The sequence below is a fragment of the Epinephelus fuscoguttatus genome, linkage group LG3, assembly GCF_011397635.1.
Source record: "Epinephelus fuscoguttatus linkage group LG3, E.fuscoguttatus.final_Chr_v1".
NCBI classification, from domain to species: domain Eukaryota; kingdom Metazoa; phylum Chordata; class Actinopteri; order Perciformes; family Serranidae; genus Epinephelus; species Epinephelus fuscoguttatus.
In genome coordinates, this window is record NC_064754.1 from 29,951,679 (window position 1) to 29,972,942 (window position 21,264).

Sequence of the window (21,264 nt, forward strand, 5' to 3'; positions counted from 1 at the left end):
GTACACCCAACATTTATTGTGCCTCTGTCGGTGCTGGAGGAGGGATCCCTCCTCCATTGCTCTTCCTGATATTTCCACCATTTTTTTTCCACCATTAAAAGGGTTTTTTCCTTATCCACTGTGAGGGTCCAAGGACAGAGGGATGTCGTATGCTGTAAAGCCCTGTGAGGCAAATTGTGAATTGTGATATTGGGTTTTATAAATAAAATAGACTGAATTCAACTGAATGTCATGAAGCACTTTTAATAATCTGAGTCCCCAAAGTAGCAAGTGAATAAAGCTGTAATGATGTAAAATGTATATTTACCTTAATAGTGTAAAGTGGTATAAACCTGAAATACTCAAGTGAAGTACATGTACATGAGTAAATGTACTTAGTTACTTGCTCCCAGTGTGTGCTATAGTATAATAAGCATTTATATTGGTGTATATTCTCATCATGCTGCCTCTCCTCAAGAGCTTGCATTCATCAGTAGTGTTGTTATGGGTGTCTCCCCATAAAATAATAAGAAACACATCTTCCTCTCTTATCCAGTCTTTGCTGATAAAACACCCGGAGCTCCTTTGGATGAAAAATCCTGAAAACACAATTCTTAACCTCACCTCAGAATGACTTAACAGGCTGTAAGATTACGTCTGGGCTAAATATTATTATTAGTCATTTATTAAAAATACCACACCAAATTAAATGGTGTTTCAAAATGCAGCTCAACTTTCAGCAGCCTGGCAGAGATTTACTTTGATTTCTTAAAGGCCTGCGAAGGCCCGAGCAGAGATAACGGTTGTTGAATATGTAACACCAGCCATTTTTCATAAACTGAGTGGCATTATCCAGAAATAGGCTGCTAATATTGGTTGAGTGCTTTCTTGCCTTGTATCGAAAGTCATTAGTTTCCCAGAATGGAAATGGAGTATTGATAAACTACTGTACAATGGTCCTAATAGTTTTGTTGTTAAATTGTACTGTAATTGAGGATGGATAGTGTATGATGTATGTCGGGTTTATAGGGGTTTATGGCTTTCATTTAGCTTCTGAACTAAAAACAGATTGGGAAAAGTGGGATTTGGCCAGACAGAGAAAACAGTTACTGATTCAAACAAACAGCATCAGTTTGTATTGCATATGAAACCAAAAACACATATTCTGAATTTCTTTACAACCTCACAGCCTCAAGACAAACGGTTAGAAAGTGAAAAATGTTTTCTCTGGAACCTGAATTAGGAAATCATCACTTTTGAAACTGCTTTTTCATGTCCTTTTGTAGAGGAAGTACAACACTGATATAAATCTACGTGTCAGTTAGATCTTTTTTTTTTTGTAAAGAAGGTCATCAGCTTTAAAAAACAGGACCTGTAGAGTAAATTGTAAATCTGTCTTGGATCAGTAATCAACATTTCTGTGTGTGTGTCAGAGTAAGTTAAGTTTTGTTTCTCTTTTTCCCCACTTTCTGGCAGTTTATTATAGCTGTTTATTAATCACAAAAAAGTCAAATTAGGAAAAGTGCAGCCCAGTTTATCCTCAACCCTGGTGTCACATTTAAATCCCCCAAAGTTGATGGTAATCAATAAGAATGACAGCATCAGATGTTTTCATTTTAATTCCATCTCCCTGTACTATTGTTGGAGCCAATCAGTAAGCTACTTCTAATGTTAGTTCTAAGTTTAGAGATATGCACAGAGGTGGGGGGGCGCCTTGTCACACTTTCCACACTGACTGTTGTTACAACCGTCCATCACACAGTAGTAGCGTCTCTTGTCTCTTTAAATGCGGGTTGCGTAGATCCTTCATGAATGAAACCATGTGATCCAAACATCATTTGACGTCTGGCGCCTCCGACCATAGACTAAAACAAGCGAGGAAGGAGTGGATATATGTAGACCTGCGAGAAGGCGTGAGCGGAAAAAACATTTCTCCAGCTGTCTCTCTCCACACCGGGTCGACCAGCCATCGGCGAAACCCAACCTTCGAAGGTGCGGTGGGCGAAAGGCGCCGGTTTGACTTCTGGTGAGTCAGCTTTTGTCGAAGTCTAAACTGAAATTGCTTTTAAAAAAGTGCTGAATATAGATGTGTTGTTTTGCTGAGTGTGCACGACCACCGCCGCTGCCATGCCGTTACCCGCCGCGATTTGCTTGTCCCGGTGTTCGCCGCTGCCGCTGCCGCTGTCCTGCTCAGCCGAACTCACAGCCGTTTAAAGGGCAGCAGGCTGGTAGTGCTGAATCATCACGATCCAGTCGTCATCCAGACCCGCACATGCTGTTCCGAGACCGGGTCGTTTCACGCGGAACAGCCACGCTAACCGACCAACCGGTGATTTCATAATAACACAGACAAAGGGGGTGTACGTTGCGTACGGCTGTCAAGCTTAAAAAAAGAAGCCATGTGTCGGAATTAGAGGACCGTGCGGTGCGGGGAGTACGAGAGCGAGTCGGCTGTCTGTGGCGCTGGTATGGCCGGGGATTCCCTCGTTTTACGGCCACTAAATGGCTAGATATTCAGAAAGGTGAGAGTAAAGAGAGCTAGGGAACAAACCTGAACACAGAGTAACAACTTAGGGCAGCGGAAACCCTCGAAAACAACACACAACCTCAACGCTAGCTTCCCCGGCTGTCCTCTCCTCGGGGTGCTGAAGCGGCAGCGGCGGACACAGACCCAAAGCCTCCCGCCGTCGCTTCACAAACTGACTTCGTCTGTTGCTCCCTCACAGGTAAGGTGTGCAGTCAGCTGTTCGTTAAGTGGTTTTTATTTGTGTTGCGGGCGGTTTGACGGACTCTCGATGTAATCTTTCCTGCTTGCTGAGTTGGCGGTGTGACAGAAGTGGAAATGTGCCTTAAAATAAAAGCCGGCGACAACAACAAACAACAAACAACCCCCCGGCTGTCATTGTGGTGTAACTGTCAACCGTCCAGCGGCTAGCTTCAGAGTAGCCTCCAGTGAGAGGGCAGCGGTGACTCTGCTCCCGCGACTGTTTTGACATTTGCTTTGTGTGTCAGACGCTGTTCCTCCGACAGGCCTGCTATTCATGTATCTACCAACATTATGGTGATACATTTTTAATGTTTAGTCACTTGTGCTGTCGGTTTAAACACAGAGAAACAGTCTATTTCCTGGCGTGCCTGGTTGTACGCCGGCTGGGCTCGCGGCAGAGATGCTGATTCATCACAACGTTGTTATTTCTCAACGTTTGCGCGAGCAGAGCGGAGGCATGAGGGAGCCATGGCAACATGGCACCGGCGGCAAGCGGGCGGACAAAGGTCTGGCGCGAGGGAAGGAAGAGCTCGGTTTATATTGGGGGGTTTGGCTTTGAGATAAATAGGCCCGGTCCTGTAGTGGATGTTGACGTGTTTATGGGATAATTAGAGCTCGCGTGGGCTGCGGAGTGTGTGTTTAAAATGTCATTAGTGCTAAATTTGTTCAGTTTTTTGTGTCAGTGAGGCTTGGTTAGTCAGTGGGATCAAATACATCTTCAGTCAAAGTGGATTTAAAGCACAGGCTATGGGGGGTGTGCACACAGGCATGATAAATATCACGCCGTAAATTATTTAGGCCTAGTTTATTAACCTGTTTTCACTTTTGGGTTATGACTGGAATAAAACATCTTTACAGTCACAAGCAGTCAGCCAGTGATACTTACTGTCCTTGATACCTTGCAATGACCTCACTCACCTTCTCTCAAAGTCTACATGTTAAATATATTTTGGTTGAAAAGAAGGCATTCCCATGTCAGTTTATGTTCACTGCTCATGCAGCCACACAGAGGCTTGTGCTAAAAAAAGAAAGTACCTCAATGAACTGTAATGCGCTGCAACAGAATATCATCTGATTGATCTCTTGTAGATGGGCCATTATCTGCTGCCTGGTAGCAACCTATGAGCACTGCGACTCTTAAACACTGAGGAGTATTAGGGAGGCTCTGTGGGCTCAAGAAAAACAGAAACTTCACCCCCTAATGACTCCATATCAGCAGCTTTAGTTAGAGTCAGCACTCTGCGGAGTGTATCAAAAGTATGTAGTAAGCAAGTTGGCAAGTACTGTAATAGAGGGTCATAATGATGAAACAGTTGTATCAGTATTGGAGAGAAGAGCAACCCCCCTTACTGTCTCTCTCTCTCTCTCTCTCTCTCTCTCTCTCTCTCTCTCTCTCTCTCTCTCTCTCTCTCTCTCTCTCACACACACACACACACACACACACACACACACACATAGACACACACATTTTCCCCATTTCCTTTCCTCATTGCATGTACGCACGCACACACACACACACACACACACACACACACAACCAAGGGGCTAAACTTTTTTTATACTTGGTATCAGTATTTAATCAGTGCTTGAAGTGCATTTCTCTGTCAAGTACTTTCCCCATCCTTCCCTGGTGTTCACGGTAATTGAACGCTGACCAATGCTTATGTGTGCAACTTTGCTGATGGTGGCGGAGCGGCAAGGCGCGCGGAGCAAGGGGGATGAAGGAAGAGGGAGGAAGAATGAGAGATGGGATTTGCGGAGAGATTGAGAACAAGGACCTTTTTGTCTTCAAGGCATTCCCCTGAAAATGCTGAGGCGAAGCAAATGCGCTCTCGCTTGACAGATGGCGTTTTCACTTGTTACTTACCACAGCTAGTTTCTTTGCCTTGTCGTGTGCATGTGTGCATGTGTGTGTGTGTGTGTGTGTATGTATGTGAGAGAGAGAGAGAGAGAGAGAGCAGGAGATATAAAACACCTATAAGATGCTAAGATCTAGTTGCTGTAGGCGCTCTGTGTGTGTGTGTGTGTGTGTGTGTGTGTGTGTGTGCGAAACAGAGAGAGAGCACAGTAAGCACCAAGGTTAAAAATTGTGTGCGTGTGTGTGTGTGTGTTAGGTGCACTTGGAAGATGTAGGAGAGGGAAGTGCTTTTACTATCAGTTGGCCATTACAACATTTTGCACTCGGCAGTTGATTCCTCTCCATCCTTTGACAATGTCTGACCTGAAGCTTCTCTCTCCAGGAGGAAGTCCTAAGTAATGAGTGTATCATCTCTGTTTTACCACATCAGACATGTGTGTGAGTGTGTGTTTGTGTGTTGAGTGTTCATAGAAACTTGTTTGACTCCCTGCATGTACAGAGGTCAGGTTGATGTAACACTGTGTAAAACCTCCTCTAGGTATGTGAAGAAGGAGGGATGGGACGGGAGATTCTGAGCCTTTTATCCTACCGGGAGGAAGAGTTTAACTCGTGTTAAGAACTGAAAAGATTAGTCGATTAATCAATTAGTCAATTAGGGAATTTATCGGCAACCATTATCTTACTTTTTTAGCAAAAACTTTAAAGAATGACTGGTGCAGTCTTCTGAAATGAGAATATTACCGTTTTTATTACCCTTTTATGGTAGTAAACTGAATATATTGAGGTTTAGAGATTTGGCCAGATGCATCACATTTATAGATCTAGATTTATAGGCCAGTCTATTATTCTAGAAATAATTGTTCATATCAATTGCCTTAAAAACTTAAAAACTAGGTTTGTGTTTTATTTTGGGCTGCAAGTAATTATTATTTTCCATTATTGATTAATCTGCGGATTATTTTTTGGAATAATCAGTCTATGAACCATAAAAAAAGCACAATGTGATGTCTTCAGATGTTTTATTTTGTTGACTAAAGGTCCAAAAAATACAAAATGTGTAGTTTACAATGATATATGAGAAAGAAAATCAGCAAATCGTCTCATTTGAGGGCAGAGAGCAGATCATTTTTGGCATTGTTTCAGTGTTCTTGCTTGAAAAATGACTAAAACAATAAAGCTTTTATGTAAATTTTGCTGATGGACTAATTGATGTTGATCAACCAATCAATTATTTGTTGAATCGTTTCTGCTCTTTGATGCCTTATGCCTAATGTACAGTAAGCTACTTACTGATACACGCACCTGAACAATATTCTATTCGATAGCTTACTTTAAGCTAAGGAATTTAAGGAATATAAAATGTTTTTCTGCAAACCTTCTGTTAACAAAACAATATTAATGTCTAAAATTCATCAGTGTTTAAGTTTTTTTTCTTTTTCTTCTTTAGATAAGAACTTTGCCTAAATTATAGTTTGAAGTGAGAATAGTTGTAATATTGCCAGGAAATATCAAATTAAAGAATAAGCAAACAATACTAAGAACCTGAGCAAGCTAGTTGACAGTTTTTGATACTTATTTTGAGGTGATGTTTTGGACCTAACACCGAGCCTTACATTGTATCATGTTCCTGTTGTACTGTTGCTGGATCCATGCCCGCTCTGGGAATTGTGTTAAAGAAGGAACTTCACAAAGCCTTTATTGCAGCACTATAGTGCTGGATTGCATTAGATTGCACAGGTGTTCACAATATTGTGTCCACCTCCTGTGTGTGTGTGTGTGTGTTTGTTTGTGTATGCGTGTGTGTGAAAGAGTTTGGTGTTTGCGGAGATAATTTCTGAGCGGCGCCTGCATGTTTATGATCTTGTTTACTACTGGGATCCATTTCAGAAAAGTCTTGTTATGTTTGCAAATTTTCAGAGAGTGGGAGAGAAGTAAAAAGAGATAAGTAAAAGCAGGAATAAAAGACGGAATGGGAGAGTGGGTGAGAGAGGGAGACAGAGAGAAGCAGAGAGAAAAGGAAGCAGTGGGGCAGATCAATAGTTGAGTGTTTTTTCTCCACAGTAATGATGAAATATGGTGTAAGCAGATCTGGTGCATAATCATTGCTGTGCTCCACTGTTTTTGCTGCTTCCGTGTGAGTGTGCTGCATGTCCTTGTGTTGTTTTGACTTTGTGTGTGTGTGTGTGTATGTGTGTGTGTGTGTGTGTTAAATGCACCCTACCTCCACAAGTGTCTTGACTCCTTATTTACATAACCGCACCGAGAACCGAAAAATGTAGGAAACCAAGATAAATCCCATTGCAACACACACGAGAAGTCAAAAGGATTAAGAGATGGGAAACATGTTTAAGTGTCTCAAATTACTGATCCAACCTCCTGTCCTGAAATGTGTTCAAACACCAATATCACAAAGCCACTTATCTGCACTGTATCAATAATCACTCCATGATCAGCAGCTTCAAGTTCTCATGTTTTCTCTCCAAGGACCTTTGGGTTTATTTTGGAGCTTTTTGAGAAGGCTCCAGTTAAAGGAGAGACATACTCGTTCCCACACATACACAAATAGACACACATACGCTCCATACTAGAGCTATGATTTTGTTTTGCATGCAGTGTTGAGATATCGAGAATGTAGCCGTGGAGATGCAAGGCCCTGGTAACAGGAGTATCCGTACCAGCGGTTGTCTACCAGTTGCATCATCTCTATGCGCCAAATTGCCGCATTTTTTAACTGCAGTGTGACGATCCCAGAATTGTGGTATGAATTTCTGAATCTTTTAAATAAGAAAGCACATACACATACACAGTGTGGATCAATGCCAAGGAGCAAAGAGAGGGAACAGAGACGTGTTTGTGTGTGCCTCAAATGTGGCACCTGCTCTTTGCCTTCACCTGTGACATGAAATTATTTCTGTGCAGCAACAGTTCTCAGCTGACTTCTAATTTGCCCTGTTCACACTGAAGCCTAGTTTGGAAACTTCATCAGAGATGGGCGCATCTTTAAAACACCTCTATGAAATCGCCTTCAGAGTGATCGACTGTAACTGTGATGATGATGGAGTGCTGGAGTCAACTTTTTAACCATTAATCCTGATTAGAGGTATTTATATTGATCCTCTCTGGGGGCTGATTCTTTTTCATTTTTCTCTACTGATAACTAAAATATTCCAGGAGCCTTTTTATCCATGTGTTTGACCTTTGTAGACAAAGCTGACTAGGGCTGCAGCTAACGATTACATTCATGGTCAGTTCATCTGCCGACTAATCTTTTGATTTAATCGATTAGTCGTTTCATCTATAAAATGTCAGAGAATACACAAAATTATTCATCACAAGGTGATCTTCAGATGTCTTGTTTTGTGTGATCAACATTTCAGAACTCAAAGATATTCAGTTTACTGTCACAGAATACTGAGAAAACCTGAAAATGTTGACATGGAAGAAGCTGCAACCGTGTTTTTATTGTCCTGTTTTCTTAAAGAATAACTTAAAAGATTACGTACATGACATCCGATTGATTGAAATTAATTGACCAGTTCATTAACCAACCTATTCTTTCAGCTCTAAAACTGACAAAGCGGAAGGTGAAAACTGGAATTGTGGAACACGAGTTTAATTTTAATTTCTATTGTTCCTTTTTACTGGAAACTGCACAACATATTTTTACGTGATATAAAAAATAGAAATACATTTGGATGATGGCCAAACACTGAGTGGACTACTTACATACAAACATTTAAGCCTTTGAGATGAGGAAGAACTCTTCGTCCGGATAAACCTTAAGTTCCTAGCATTTGTTTCCTTTCGGGGCATGGCTTTATAAATCTAATCACTGTTACCTCGTACTAACAATGATCACTTCCATGTAGACGACTTGCAATTGATCAGTTGCAGAGATATGTGAACTTGGCAAACTTGTTGAATTCTGTTGTCATTTTTAGCCACAACTGTAACATCTAAAGATTTTATATTTAAACACAGTGGTCTGATCTATCCGATGTTTTTGCTGTGCTTATTTTATGTATTTTATTTTGCCATCAGCTTTGTTGAACCAAATCTATGAGCACAGAAGCTAAACAATGTACTGCTGTGGGAGCTGCAGCAAAACATATTTAACCAACCTAAAAACTTCAATATCAATGCAAGTGTATGCTTGATTTGAATAGTTGCTCTGCTTCACCTTAAGCACTAACCAATAGAGGCCGTTGTTGACCAGCAACTCAAGTGTTCTGCTAAGTAAAATTACTTTTTGTCAATGGAGTCTGGTGGCTTTGATATAACAGCCTAAATTCCCCGTCGGAAATGGCTGTCTGACAGCAAGTTGAAAATATTCTAAATAGAACGTACACTTAAACAGATGTGGATTTGTTTGTTGGGGTTTAGATGGCTAAAAACTAACCAATTGAGGCAGCGTTTGCTCTGCATCCTTTCATTTTATGTACATGAAGCAAGGGTTTTTTACAAGGCATTGTAAATAAACATTGTGATTTGATCTATATGTGCTCCGAGAAGACGTCGTGTTTGGCTAGTCTCACGAAGCCAGACCTACTCTGCACTTTGTTTTAGCATTGCCACCACTGGAGAAAGCTCTGTCTGAACCTACCATAAATCCGTACTAAGGGGAGAAAAAAATTGCTCTGGGTTGTTTGTATATTTTCTAACCAATCACAGTTGTCTAGGGTGGCACTAAGCCCAGGATGCAGCGATGGTGCCCTTGCAAAAGAGTTCCAGCCACTGGCAGGCTCATACTAATGTTTGGCATGATGTGAAAAGCAAAACTGAACTAACTATACGAAGGAAAGGAAGGTGTTGGAATGCACATGCCCCCATACTTTGGTCCTGTGGGTGTATTTTTGTGAGCCATAATTCCTGTCATACCATCTTAAATGAGTGGCAGCAAATGTGAAACCTTAAAATGGTCACCAGGAATGTCCCGGTGCAAAAGGCCACTGCTGTCCGTGACATCTCCATGAGCTACACATGCATCTCCTCTTGTTAGTTCCTGGTCTCAAACATTTGTTTCTGGTAATGATGAATGCATCCCCACAGTCGCACCATGTTTGCTTTGCTGGTGTACTAAAACTTTCTCTTTGTCTTGAGTTCGTACTGCTGACCTGGGGATGTACAGCGTCTGGGGGAAATAAACGTAACATGTCGTTTAACTTATCGCCATCTCCCTCGCAGCCCTCTGTTTGTTATCCACACACACACATATACACACAAAGAGGGAACCAACTTAACCTACGGTACATGCTTTTTTTTCCTCTTACAAAAAAAAGCACTTATGAAAAAAAAGGGAGCCAGAGCTCAATTGCCTGACAGTGCAGTTTTTTTGCTTGTGTTGGGAAATTTGTCATCACACTCCGACTTACTACCTGGAATGGGAAAAACGTGTCGACGCCAGGACTTTTTCTTGCCTTTAATAACACACTTGCACAAACGCTGTCTCGCGCACACTTAACCAGCACACACACACACACACACACCAACACACACACAATAGCCTTTTTGAACTCTCAGAAAAGTGTGAAAGTGATCGCTCTTCTCTCTCCATATATTATAATATGCATATGAGGGGCCAGGCTCTTGCTCCTTTGCAAGTTCCTTCACTTCCCCTGTTTTCTCCATCTCCTCTGCTCTCCTCTCTGTCTGTGTTATCATGCTTATTTCACGCTCTGCATACCTCCCAGTTAATAGCCTCCTGCTCCTTCTCCACACACACGGCTCCAACTGGGGTGTCTCTTCTCCCCCGCTCTCTTCAGTTCTCCTCTGTCTCTCCACGGCCCCCTGTATCTCTGCTGTGGAGCCTGCCCCCTCTCTGTATACACAGGTTGCCATTATCGCTGATCTGATTCCTAATTCTCAATTAGCCTCCACACAGTGTTCATCGTTAATTATTTACCAACTCCCTCATCACCCTCGGCCCACGCTAGATCAATGAGAATTGCTCCCTCTTCTTCTTATTTTTTTTAACAAAGCCAAGGTGGACTGCAGCCAGAAGCTGAGTTTTGTGGCGCTCGGAGGTTTTAATTCACGCTCCCAACGTTCTTTTGCTCTCTTTGTGTCTTTCCATCGTGTCCTCTCTGTGTCTTCACCGCTTCACTCGGCTGCCATCCTTTGTGTTCTCCATTATTGCTCAGAGAGTTGCCTGAGGGAGGAGGCGCAGTTAAGGCAGTTGTTATGTTGGGATTATTCAATAAAGACAGACTTGCCACTGCATCACAACCGACTTGTGACTCTTACAGTCTATTCTTGATCATTCTCTATATGCTAGCTTGTTTATGCTCGCGTACACCCACACACACCAGCCCCCGGGTCGTTTTTGAAGCGTCTAATCTGGCTATTTATTTTCCTCTGTGTGTGTGTGTGTGTGTGTGTGTCTGTGCAGCATGCCACCAGCCTTAAGTAGGAAGTCTCTTTCTAAGAAATTCCTCTCTGTGTGGCGGTAGTGGCTGGAGCAAAAGGTTCTCTCAAACAAGATTAATTAGAGCTCCGTCTGAAGCCAGACACACACAGACACACATGCACACTCACACACACAAAGTTCATTATGCTGTTCGTCTGCACTACATGAAGAGAAAGGAGTCGTGCTTTATGTCTTGTGCTCTTTAATCTATCTTTATAAACCCCATGATCACTGTGTTCACCTTCTGCCACACTATTACTCTCGTTTTCATCCTTTCTCCAGGACTTGATTTGTCAAGAAGACAGGATGTGAAGCTTTTTCTGTGTGTGTGTGTGTGTGTGTGTGTGTGTGTGTGTGTGTGTGTGTGTGTGTGTGTGTGTGTGCGCGCGCGCGCGTGTGTGTGTGTCTGTATCTGTGTGTGTGTGAGATAGAGAGCAGAAGGTAGGGGGGAGAGGGAGAGATGGTCAGCAGTAGTTTCATTGCACTGGATCAGCTTCAGAACTTTTCTAATTGGAGGTTTTAGTCGTGGTCGTTGCTGAGTTCAGGGTTTTTTTTCGACCCCAATCCCCCTCCATCCATTCCTCCCTCCCTGCTCCTCTCCCTCTCTCCCTCCATCTCTCTCTTTCCCCTACACCCCCCCCCCCCTCCCCCGTACCCAACAGCTAAGCTCTTACAAATGTGTTGAGGATGCATTTTCACCCAAACGCTTTCCCACCCCCTCTTCTTCCTCCTTCTCTGCTCCCCCCCGTCCTGTTCCTCCTCATCGGCGCTCTCCCCTCCATCCCCACCTCTGTCCCCCTCCTCCTCCTCCTTTTCCTCTCTACTCACTTGCCTCTCTCTTTTTCTTCTCTTCTTTCTCCCTTGTCATTTGCACCCCCCACCCCGTCCTCCCTCCATACTCAGCATTTTTCCCGGCTGTGGGTGTGATGTCTCCGCTGTAACGCTAATCAGCTCTGGAGACGTCAGCATTCTTTCAGTCCTCCTTCACCACCACCAGCTACCCCCCTCCTCCTCCTTGCCACCCTCCTCCTCCTCCTTTCTTACCTAGTCTGTCTTCACCTTGGTATCCCACCAACTCCTCACCCTCTTTTCTTCTCACTTTCTTATCTTTTCTTCTCTGCTAGTCGTATTTTACTCATCTCCACTGCGTCTCACCTCTCCTTCTTATATCCCTGTCCCCATGTCCCGTCCTCTGTGTTTGCGAGGATGTGTGTATGTGTGTGTGCATGTGTGTGTGTTGTCTCTCGACTGTAACCGTAAGCAGCTCTGCTCTTGAGTTGTCAGCGTTCTTTCGGTTGCTCCATAAAAATACAGCCTGCCACAGCAAAAAAGCTGTCTGTTGTAGCAACAGTGGCTGTGGCATTGACCACACCGCAGCGACCACCCCGCAAGCATTATGGGAAGGACACCTCTGGCACTTTGTGTTTGTGTGTGTGTGTGTGTGTGTGTGTGTACATCCAAGATGAATGGCGATGCCTTTGCTCAGCAGATGATCCTTAACCTGGGTGACTTACACATGGCCTGAGCGCTCAGACAACGCTCACACAAACTAGTTTATTGCAGTTTTATGCTGTGGTGCAGGTCAGGCGTTTTGTTGTCCAACCTTGATGAAATAGCCCCAAACATGATACAATGTCCTGCTCTGCAAGTGCACAATACTAACACCACTACTACCACTACCATAGCTATAATGAGTCAGAATTTTTAAGCAGAAATGCCAAACATCGCATAGGTCATGCTCCTCAAATGTAAACAGATGTCATTGTTCTCACTCTTTTATGATATTAAACATAATATCTTATAACAAGCTATTTGAGGACACTAGTTTAGACTCTGGGAGGTTGAGATTTATTTTTAGGGCATTGATTTTATTGAACAGATGATTATATAGAGACAGACAGGAAAGGAGGGAATAGATAGAGGAGTATCACATGCAACAGCCATATGAAACGAAACCGATGACGTTGTGGTTGTGTGGAATGCATCTTAACCATTTGGCTACAAGGACGCCCTGGTCATCCTTTTCTTAAGTCATTAGAGTAACTTAGTTGGATTGTCTCATGATCAGATGATAATTACCGCAAAGGACATGTCCTTAAAAGTAAGCTCTACTATCTGTAACTGAAGAATGATAACAAAGGAGCTGTACTGGTACGGATATGGATACTACAAGTACCTTTTGTGCACCTGCAGTAATTCCATTTGCGAGTTGCTTTTATCTAAGACATTTTAATTATGTGTTGTCAAGTATGGGATAAAACCCCTGAACCGTGTATGCACAGTAAGCTCAATTTCCGCATGTGTCGAGCATTGTTTAGCACTTTAAACATAACTACACATTTGCACGTTTGTGCAGCCGAGCGTTTTACGTGTGTGTTTTATTGTGCCCCACTGGCATGGCGGCAGGGCAATGTGTATGTGCTCGCTGGCATGCTTTTTTGTTTGTATGTAGATGGGGTTATGGGGGGTTGGGGTTTGGGCACAGGGGAAATAAGCGAGTGCCTGGCAGGAAAACAGCCTCCTTTTTGCCCCCTCTGTTTTCCCTCTCTTCTCCACCCCCACCCCCCAACAGCCACCCTCAGTCTTCATGTCTTTGATCCATCCATTGTGTGATGATGCACCTCCAGCTGTGGGAGGCTGCAACCCAACAAGGCTGCGGTGGAACATGAAGATGGAAAACATTTGTTTATTGAGGAAAAAGCTCTATGTATACATAGTTAAATGAAAGACCATTTTAATTGACTGATCCTAACCCATTTATGTGAAGTGCTGAAGTCAAATCCTTTGAATGAGGCAGCGCTGTTGCTCCATCACAGTAAAACTCCTATGTGAGGACAAGTGTAGCATTTCTCTTTCCCCATATTCTTCATCATTTCTCTGAATTTCTGACTTGCTGTGCATTTGACGCACGTTGTGTGCATGCATGATTGCTTGTATGTGCTTGTAGAGTACGTTTTTCTTTGATCTACAGCTATTTATAACTGTAGGATTTGTGGCAGCGCTCGCATAAACACTCACGCACCCTCACAGACAGACGGAGGTGCATTGTGGGGGAGGTTCACTGGAACGCTCAGTGCCTTGCCTTTTGACAGAAAAGTATAAGAATGAAACGAGAACAGACGCGTTGCCTCATGTCATCACTTCCCTAAACAAGGAGCTCTTTAAATTACCCAACTTGTGAATGACTGAAGAAACTTATTTTTAAATCTGCTTCTTACTTTTTTTTAAAGTAGCCCTGGTGTGACATACACAAGAGAGTATAGATGCATACAGGAAGACAACACACTGTGTTAAATCAGCAAATTGGTTTAAGTAAACTTCTCATTCAGCTGTGTCAGGTGTGGAGGTTTGGCTGAAAAGCAGGTGTTTTTATGCTTTGATGAAAACCACATTTCGCTGTCCATTAGGCAGCCAATCACATGCAAGCACGTCCTCTCATTTACCACCTCCACCCCCCGTGCCTGCAGCTATGTTATGGGCAAATCCTCGCCTTTTAAGAAAGGAGTTAAAGGGTTGTAAGTGGTGTAAAAACAGAGAGGAAGGTGGGATAAAAGAGAGTCAGAGGATAGCAGAAATTTGCACAGCAGGAGAGGAGAGGAGAGGGAGGGGTGAGAGAGTGAGATCAGGAATCTGCTGAGTCATCATGACTGGTCTCATGATGATCCCTCAGCAGCAGCAACAATAGCTGCCCTTTATCAAACACACACACACACACACACACCGCACACACCGCACACACAGACACACACACACACACACAGGTCTGAGAGATGAGAGCCGGACCAACGCACCATACAAAGCGTCTCATTGAGAGCTTGTGGAGATGCTCATCTGTGGAGCTGTGCGCTCTAAGGACTGATCTCATCTTTTGCACTTCCAGGCTCCCTCTTTGTTGACTTCTGATTCACACTGTCTTGTCTCCATCCTTTTGTCTCTTGTTTCCATTTTGGTACAAATGTGTATACATCGTTTTCTTTAATTCGCTTTCATTTTCAGCCCAACTAGGTGTATGTGTGTGTGCTTTACCACTTTGCTGCTACAGTCTTGAGTAAGGTGTGTCTGTGTTTGTGTAAAGGCTCTAACAGTTGGTTTTCCCCTGGAGTCCTTCCCACAAATTTCACCACTTCCTCTTCTTTTTGTGCTCATTTCATTCCTATTGGCCTGAAGCCAGCCAATAAGAGTTCAACAACACCAAGGTAGTGGGCACTGTCAATGTAACTACCAGGAAACAGGAAGTCAGGGAAATTCTAAGAAAAGTTTGTGTCACTTTCACTCATACTCTGTGACACAGATGCACGATATACTGTAACATGCTCACACCACAGTGCTCCAACAGTAGCTTTAAACGTGGTGCATCTCCCCTGAGCCTGGTGGGTACTGATACACACTTAGTGAGTTCTTTATGATCATAGGGAGCTGTTATTGTTCTTAACACAAATGTGGTATTTTTTTAATGCTATTACTCTGTTAATTGGTTTTGTGCTGTCTCTTATGATGTTTCATATGGTTAATACTTTTTGTATCTCCGTAGGTCCGTTCAGAAGAGCAAGGCTCTTGTGGCATGACGACGACTAACAAAGGAAATAAAGCCTTGAAGGTAAGAGAGAGCATTCTTAAATTGGATTCTCTGTATGTGATATATTGCTCTGTCTCTTTTTTACAACCCGTCTTCCTCTTGTTTCCTCCAGGTGAAGCGTGAGCCGGGGGAGAATGGCACCAGCCTCACAGACGAGGAGCTGGTGACCATGTCAGTGCGGGAGCTGAACCAGCACCTCAGAGGGCTCACCAAAGATGAGATCCTGCAACTGAAACAACGGCGGCGCACCCTGAAGAACCGGGGCTACGCCGCCAGCTGCCGGGTGAAGCGAGTCACCCAGAAGGAGGAGCTGGAGAAGCAGAAGGCCCAGCTGCAGCAGGAGGTGGACAAACTGGCCAATGAGAATGCTTCGATGCGGGTTGAGCTGGACGCTCTGAGGTCTAAGTACGAGGCGTTACAGACCTTCGCCAGGACTGTGGCACGGAGCCCCACTGTCGGGGTCGGGGTGAGGGCTGGAGGGGGAGGAGGAGGGGGAGGGGTGGCGTCATCAGTCATTGGCCCGCTCATACCAGGGAAGATGGCAACAGCGACCAGCGTGATTACAATAGTGAAGTCAAAAACAGATGCACGGTCTTGAGGGAGGGAAAGATAGATGAGGGCGTGTTGGGATGGAGCTCAGCTGTGACAGAGTAATTCTTCTTCTCTGCTGGCCACCTTTCCTCCACCTGCACTGACGTCAAACAGCTGGGCAGTCTCGATCACATAGCCTCAGCACGTTCCCATCAACTGTCTCAGAGCAGTGCAGGTGAAGGAAAGGCTGGAAGCAGAGTGAGATTATTGAGACTATAAAGATGCAAGTCCTTGGTCAGCGCATGATCATTTAGCACAGGACAGATACACAGGGTTCCTACAGTCACTGAAAGCCTGGAAAAGTCAAATAATTTGTTTTATTCCAGGCCAGGGGGGGAATGTAATTGCCAAAACACTTGGGAAAAATCATGCAATTTTGTTCAGTTGCCATTTGTGTCAGTCAAAGTGTTCAGTGTCAGGTTTTACCACTGGTAGATCTAGATATCTGTAAGTGCATAATAATCCCATCACACATTTGCACACTAGACTTGAAGCAGACGTTTGCCTGAACCGAGATTTGCAACACCAGAAAAAATATTCCAAAACATGTGTTACATAGAATCAGAAATTGACACAAAGGGTTCCAAAATAACACACAAGATTTCACGTGACCTGCTGATTTCAGTGGCTGAAGAGAAGTCCCGTCATGCTCCACCTAGCCAAGAATCTTTTCAGAAAAGTACTATAGAAAAATATATATTACACAATGGTGGTAACTGTATTTCTACTGTTTTGTACTGTGTTGTCATTCACATGAGGTCCAAAGTGTATTCTTTGTGTGTCGATTGTTATATATCAGGAATTCTGTGAAATTCTGTGGCGCGTGTTCGTTTTGGTATTGCTATATTTAGTTAGCTGTATTTTTTCTACAGTCTCTTCACTTTCTATGTCCAGCTCTCTTGCTCTTACCTATTCTTTCTCTGTCCTTCCATTTTTCAATTCCAACTGGTTTCCATCATAACACACAGTACTTCCTGGATCTAGCAGACAGAGGGGTGGAAAGGAAAAGAAAAAAACCCCCACAACATACTATAGAGGAAAGGAGATATAGTTACTGAAAGTCACCGACTTTATCTCGGTTTGTAGGATTTTTCAGGGAAACGGTCGCTTAAACACCAGAGCTCAAGGTCTGTGTGTTTGAGCTCCTGTCAAAAAGTATGTAGAAGAAAATTGGAAGGGCAAGTGCCTTGGTCTCCTAATGATATGCATCAAGACGAAGTCAAGAGGAATTGTGGAAGGACGGTGGAGATTCAGTGCAGGTGTTTGCTTATACCTGTGCTTAATGTGAAACACTGACCAATCAGGAATCAGGTTGTGACAGCATTTAACTCTGGCTGTGCGTTGTCGTATGAGTTGTGTAGTAGCAGGATTATTAATATGAATAACACCCATTTATGTGACTCGGCAGTTCATTAAAAATGCTTTTTTGAAAGTTGCTGATCTGTTTTGAGTACAAGTCCTGTTTATGTGGATTACTTGGTTTGCATGTTTATGATTTTGATTGGCTCCTGACTCTGAAATCTAGGTTATTACACCTACAGCAACAATCTTGCCTCAAATCAAAGTGGTTTTTGTTGCATTCCTCTTTGTTTTTAACCACAAAGCTCACTTTGCAAGTGCAAGCGTGATTACTGACAATGCAGCCAACCAGCAAGGACAGCAAAGATACTTCTCTGAATTTCCAGTCACACAAATGGGATGTCATTTCACACGAGTTTTCCCATAAACAGTAGTCTTACGTGGTGTTCTATACTCCAAGAATCTGTGTCTATGTATGGTAGAGTCTGGAATTTTATAAAGACAATTATCTTTGCATTGTTTGTAACGACCTGTTGAAAAAAAAAAAGTATAACAAAATCTGTTTGATATACAGTATCTCTCTATTTTGCAATTGTACCAAAAGTGGCTTAACTACTGAATAGCTTTGTTCTTTCTCTAGTGACTAGGCACGTGTGTGTAACCGTGTAACTAGCGTGTGGTGTGCCGTGTAGGTATGTGACGAGGTAACTATAACGTTCACTATTTCATGGATATGACTTTGATCCTTGTTTGATTTCAGGCCGAAGCGGGTGATGACACTGTGGGTAACTGCACTCTTTCTCTAATCATAAGATCTATGTCCTCCCGGCCCCGTCGTTCAGCTCCAGCACTGCAGAACGTGTTAGATCGTTTGTTTATCTGCTCGCAATCTGCAGTCATCATTTGTACATTTTAGCTTCACTTTAGCCGACCCATTCCTTGTATTTTTGAACCCGTCTCTGGCTGTAATTTGGTTCTCGCAGTCTTGAGAGCTAGTAATAGCAGATAAAATGACCACTGAGATGAGGAAGTGTTCTGGTTAACCTCATAAGCTTCGTGATATTGTGTATTCAGGTCATCTGGCAACATAACAGACATAGGAAGCTCAACATCGGGCCTATATGGCTGCATCACCCCTACTCCTTCAATAAGTTATTTTTGTAGTGTGTGATAAAACTATTTGTTTTTGCTGTGTACATTTTATATAGTTCTGTACATATAATGTTCCTGTTTTGTTTGTTTTTGAATTGTTCTGTAAGTGTCAGGGAAGTGAAACAAATTTGTTAATGTATTTGGTGTTTTATGAAGTGAAAAGTGTATTCTGCTATTTAATGGTTTGTCAAAGAGTTAGGTTTACTTTACAAAGAACAATTGCCTCAAATTGTTTTTTTAACTGATGAAAACCTGATTTAAATCATTTAACAAAAGCAATTTACATTATTAAAAAAAAACAGTACATACATGCAGCCTTTTATCTGAACCGCTACTTTTCCACTGTGAAGAAAAAGGGGTTAACTAGCCTACTGCTGTGCAGTTATTAAGATTAGCGAGGTATGTCCGTGTCTGTACCCTACATTAGTATAAAGTCAAACAGATGAACAATGAGCAAAGGCACTGGAAGGGAAATGGGTTTGAAAAATATTATTTCTCCATAATCTTTACTCTTTTTTATTTTGTTCAGTCATAGTGAAATCAGAGAGCGACAAATGTCAAATGAAATTTTTTTAAACGTCTCATTATCACATGGTATTCAGCTACAAGCAAATACAGGTATCACTCTGTGTATTTAAGTATGTGCTCTGTATTTGTTTTTAAAAATGTGTCCTGTTTAGTGTGGTCACATTTGATTTTCTACTGTATTTTTTCCTTATATTATTTCTCTCTGTTGCCCTGTTGCTTCCTGTCTATCTTTTCATTTGCTTGTTGAATAATGTCTTTTATTTTTGCTGGCAAGTCCTGTGTGGTGTGTGTGGTCACGATGGTGTACAATAGGAAGAAACGCGACGCAAAAGCAAAATAAGAAACTCCCCGGTGCTCGTCAAAGTGTACATACTGTATATGTGCTGTTGTCAAACAATATGTCTCCACCCAGTCTGTATTCGTATGTTCCTCCTGTCCACAAAGGATGCATACTGTGTAAGTGTACATGGTGGCCGCTGTTTAATAGACATCTCTAATTATGCAAACTGTGTAGGGCAAAATTAGACCTCCTGCCACACAGGAGCAGTGATGCTTTCGTAGTCGTCGTGTCAAGTTGTCTGTTTTATACTTGCAAGGTACCTGTGTAATGTGATGAGGTTTAAGAGCTTATATACAGAGTGTTTAGTATATGTGGTTAATAACAGCAGTACCAGTTTGTCTCTGTTTAAATTGCTTTCCCAGAGTGCCACTTAACAATTAACTGTGAAAACATGAAATCATCAGAAAGGTTTGATCCAAGAAAGTAAAATCTACCGTAGCTGCAGTCAGACTAAAGAATATCATTATTCTTGTCTTCCAGACTCGAATATCTCGTGGTTTGTTGTATTTCTTCCACGTGAAGCAGTGTGTCAGGTCAGGGTGAAACATCACTGAATTTTCTTCCTAGTTTTCACTCAGCAGACCTGATCAGCTGACAACTACTGACCTTTAGTGATGATCAGACAGGGCAGCATGGTGGCTTTTCATAACAGAGTTTATGAGCTTGTAAGACACGCTGACCTTATTTCCCGCTGCCTGTACAGGGGTCATACCCTCCTTATGAAAAGACATTTCATCACAAACCCAAGCAACAGCTCCTAAAGCGCATCTATAAATATTTTACAGAGGCAGAAAGGAGTGGTGGAGACACATCTGATAAGACCATTTCCCACTCCACTTATCCCATCCTCTTTTTACAAAGTGTTAGCGAGTTAACTCAGCAGGCTGCAGAGCCCTTCTTCAAAGCATCCGATTCTTCTGGAAGATGCAAATCATTAACTCCTTATCTTGCTGCTTGGCCAATCGGTATGTGGTCATTCGGTTGTTTTCCCGTCTAGTGAATCACGCCACCGGACTCTAAAAGCCCTTTCACCCACCTCCAATGCCGATCGATGAGAGTAAATGAAGCGAGGATTCCTTTGATCGTTTGTTTGGTGTTTTCATCAATAATAATGTTTGTTTTGTACCCTCTTCTGCTGCTCTCTCTCACTCTCTCTGCTGCCCTTATCAGTTGCACAGCCTCTAACATGAATTCTTACCCAGAGTTTAGGTATCACATCACGTTAACTTATATTTTGTTTTTTCTTGTAACAGTCTCTTGCTCTGATTTTACTCCTGGTACCATGCTTGTTTTGTTTTTTCTCCCATCAAACCACATGTGTCTACTGGTGAGCGTTTGGCCAGGTTAATCATAGGGATATTTTTGTGTTTCTAAAAGTATACAATGGTCAGTTTAAAGCTATAGAGAAGTAGTGACTTGTGTGAATATGGCAAAGCCTATTCAGAAAAGCCCTTGTAATAGGAAATTCTGTGTTTTGTAATATTTCTGTATGGGGTGTAATAAATTATTCTACGACAGTACTTTCTATGGGAAAATACTTAAAATGTGACAGTCTTTGTAAGTATTTATCTTCAACTAAATTATTGTACTTTCTTTTGCAATTTGTAGATACGTAAGTGATGATGACAAGGTATTGGTAATCATGAAATTAACTGTTTCATCATCGGTCTGATGCATCTTTTAATTTATTGATGTATATACTGTATGTTTGTTGATAAACAGCTTACTTTATTTTGTATATGACCAATAAACATGTTTTGAAATGGAA

General features: G+C 42.5%; 1 protein-coding gene across 3 annotated transcripts; it reads left to right on the forward strand.

Annotated features, from left to right (window-relative positions):
- Positions 1-1,716: 1,716 nt before the first annotated feature.
- Positions 1,717-21,264, forward strand: mafgb (v-maf avian musculoaponeurotic fibrosarcoma oncogene homolog Gb). Of its 3 annotated transcripts, none has more exons than XM_049571601.1 (3): positions 1,717-2,005; positions 15,542-15,607; positions 15,699-21,264. In XM_049571601.1, exons 2-3 carry the CDS (start codon positions 15,572-15,574, stop codon positions 16,182-16,184), a joined length of 522 nt encoding a protein of 173 aa, XP_049427558.1. In that variant the 5' UTR covers positions 1,717-2,005; positions 15,542-15,571; the 3' UTR covers positions 16,185-21,264. The 3 variants fall into 3 exon arrangements, with proteins under 3 accessions (XP_049427558.1, XP_049427559.1, XP_049427557.1); XM_049571602.1 differs by lacking the exon at positions 1,717-2,005 and adding an exon at positions 2,238-2,705; XM_049571600.1 differs by lacking the exon at positions 1,717-2,005 and adding an exon at positions 15,278-15,380.

Bases quoted from the DNA above. Each gene is read 5' to 3' on its own strand.
- mafgb (XM_049571600.1), top strand. From the start codon at position 15,321: ATGCTCACACCACAGTGCTCCAACAGTAGCTTTAAACGTGGTGCATCT. The intron at 15,381-15,541 runs GTGGGTACTGAT...GTATCTCCGTAG, and splicing joins GTGCATCTCCCCTGAGCCTG to GTCCGTTCAGAAGAGCAAGG. The intron at 15,608-15,698 runs GTAAGAGAGAGC...TGTTTCCTCCAG, and splicing joins AAGGAAATAAAGCCTTGAAG to GTGAAGCGTGAGCCGGGGGA.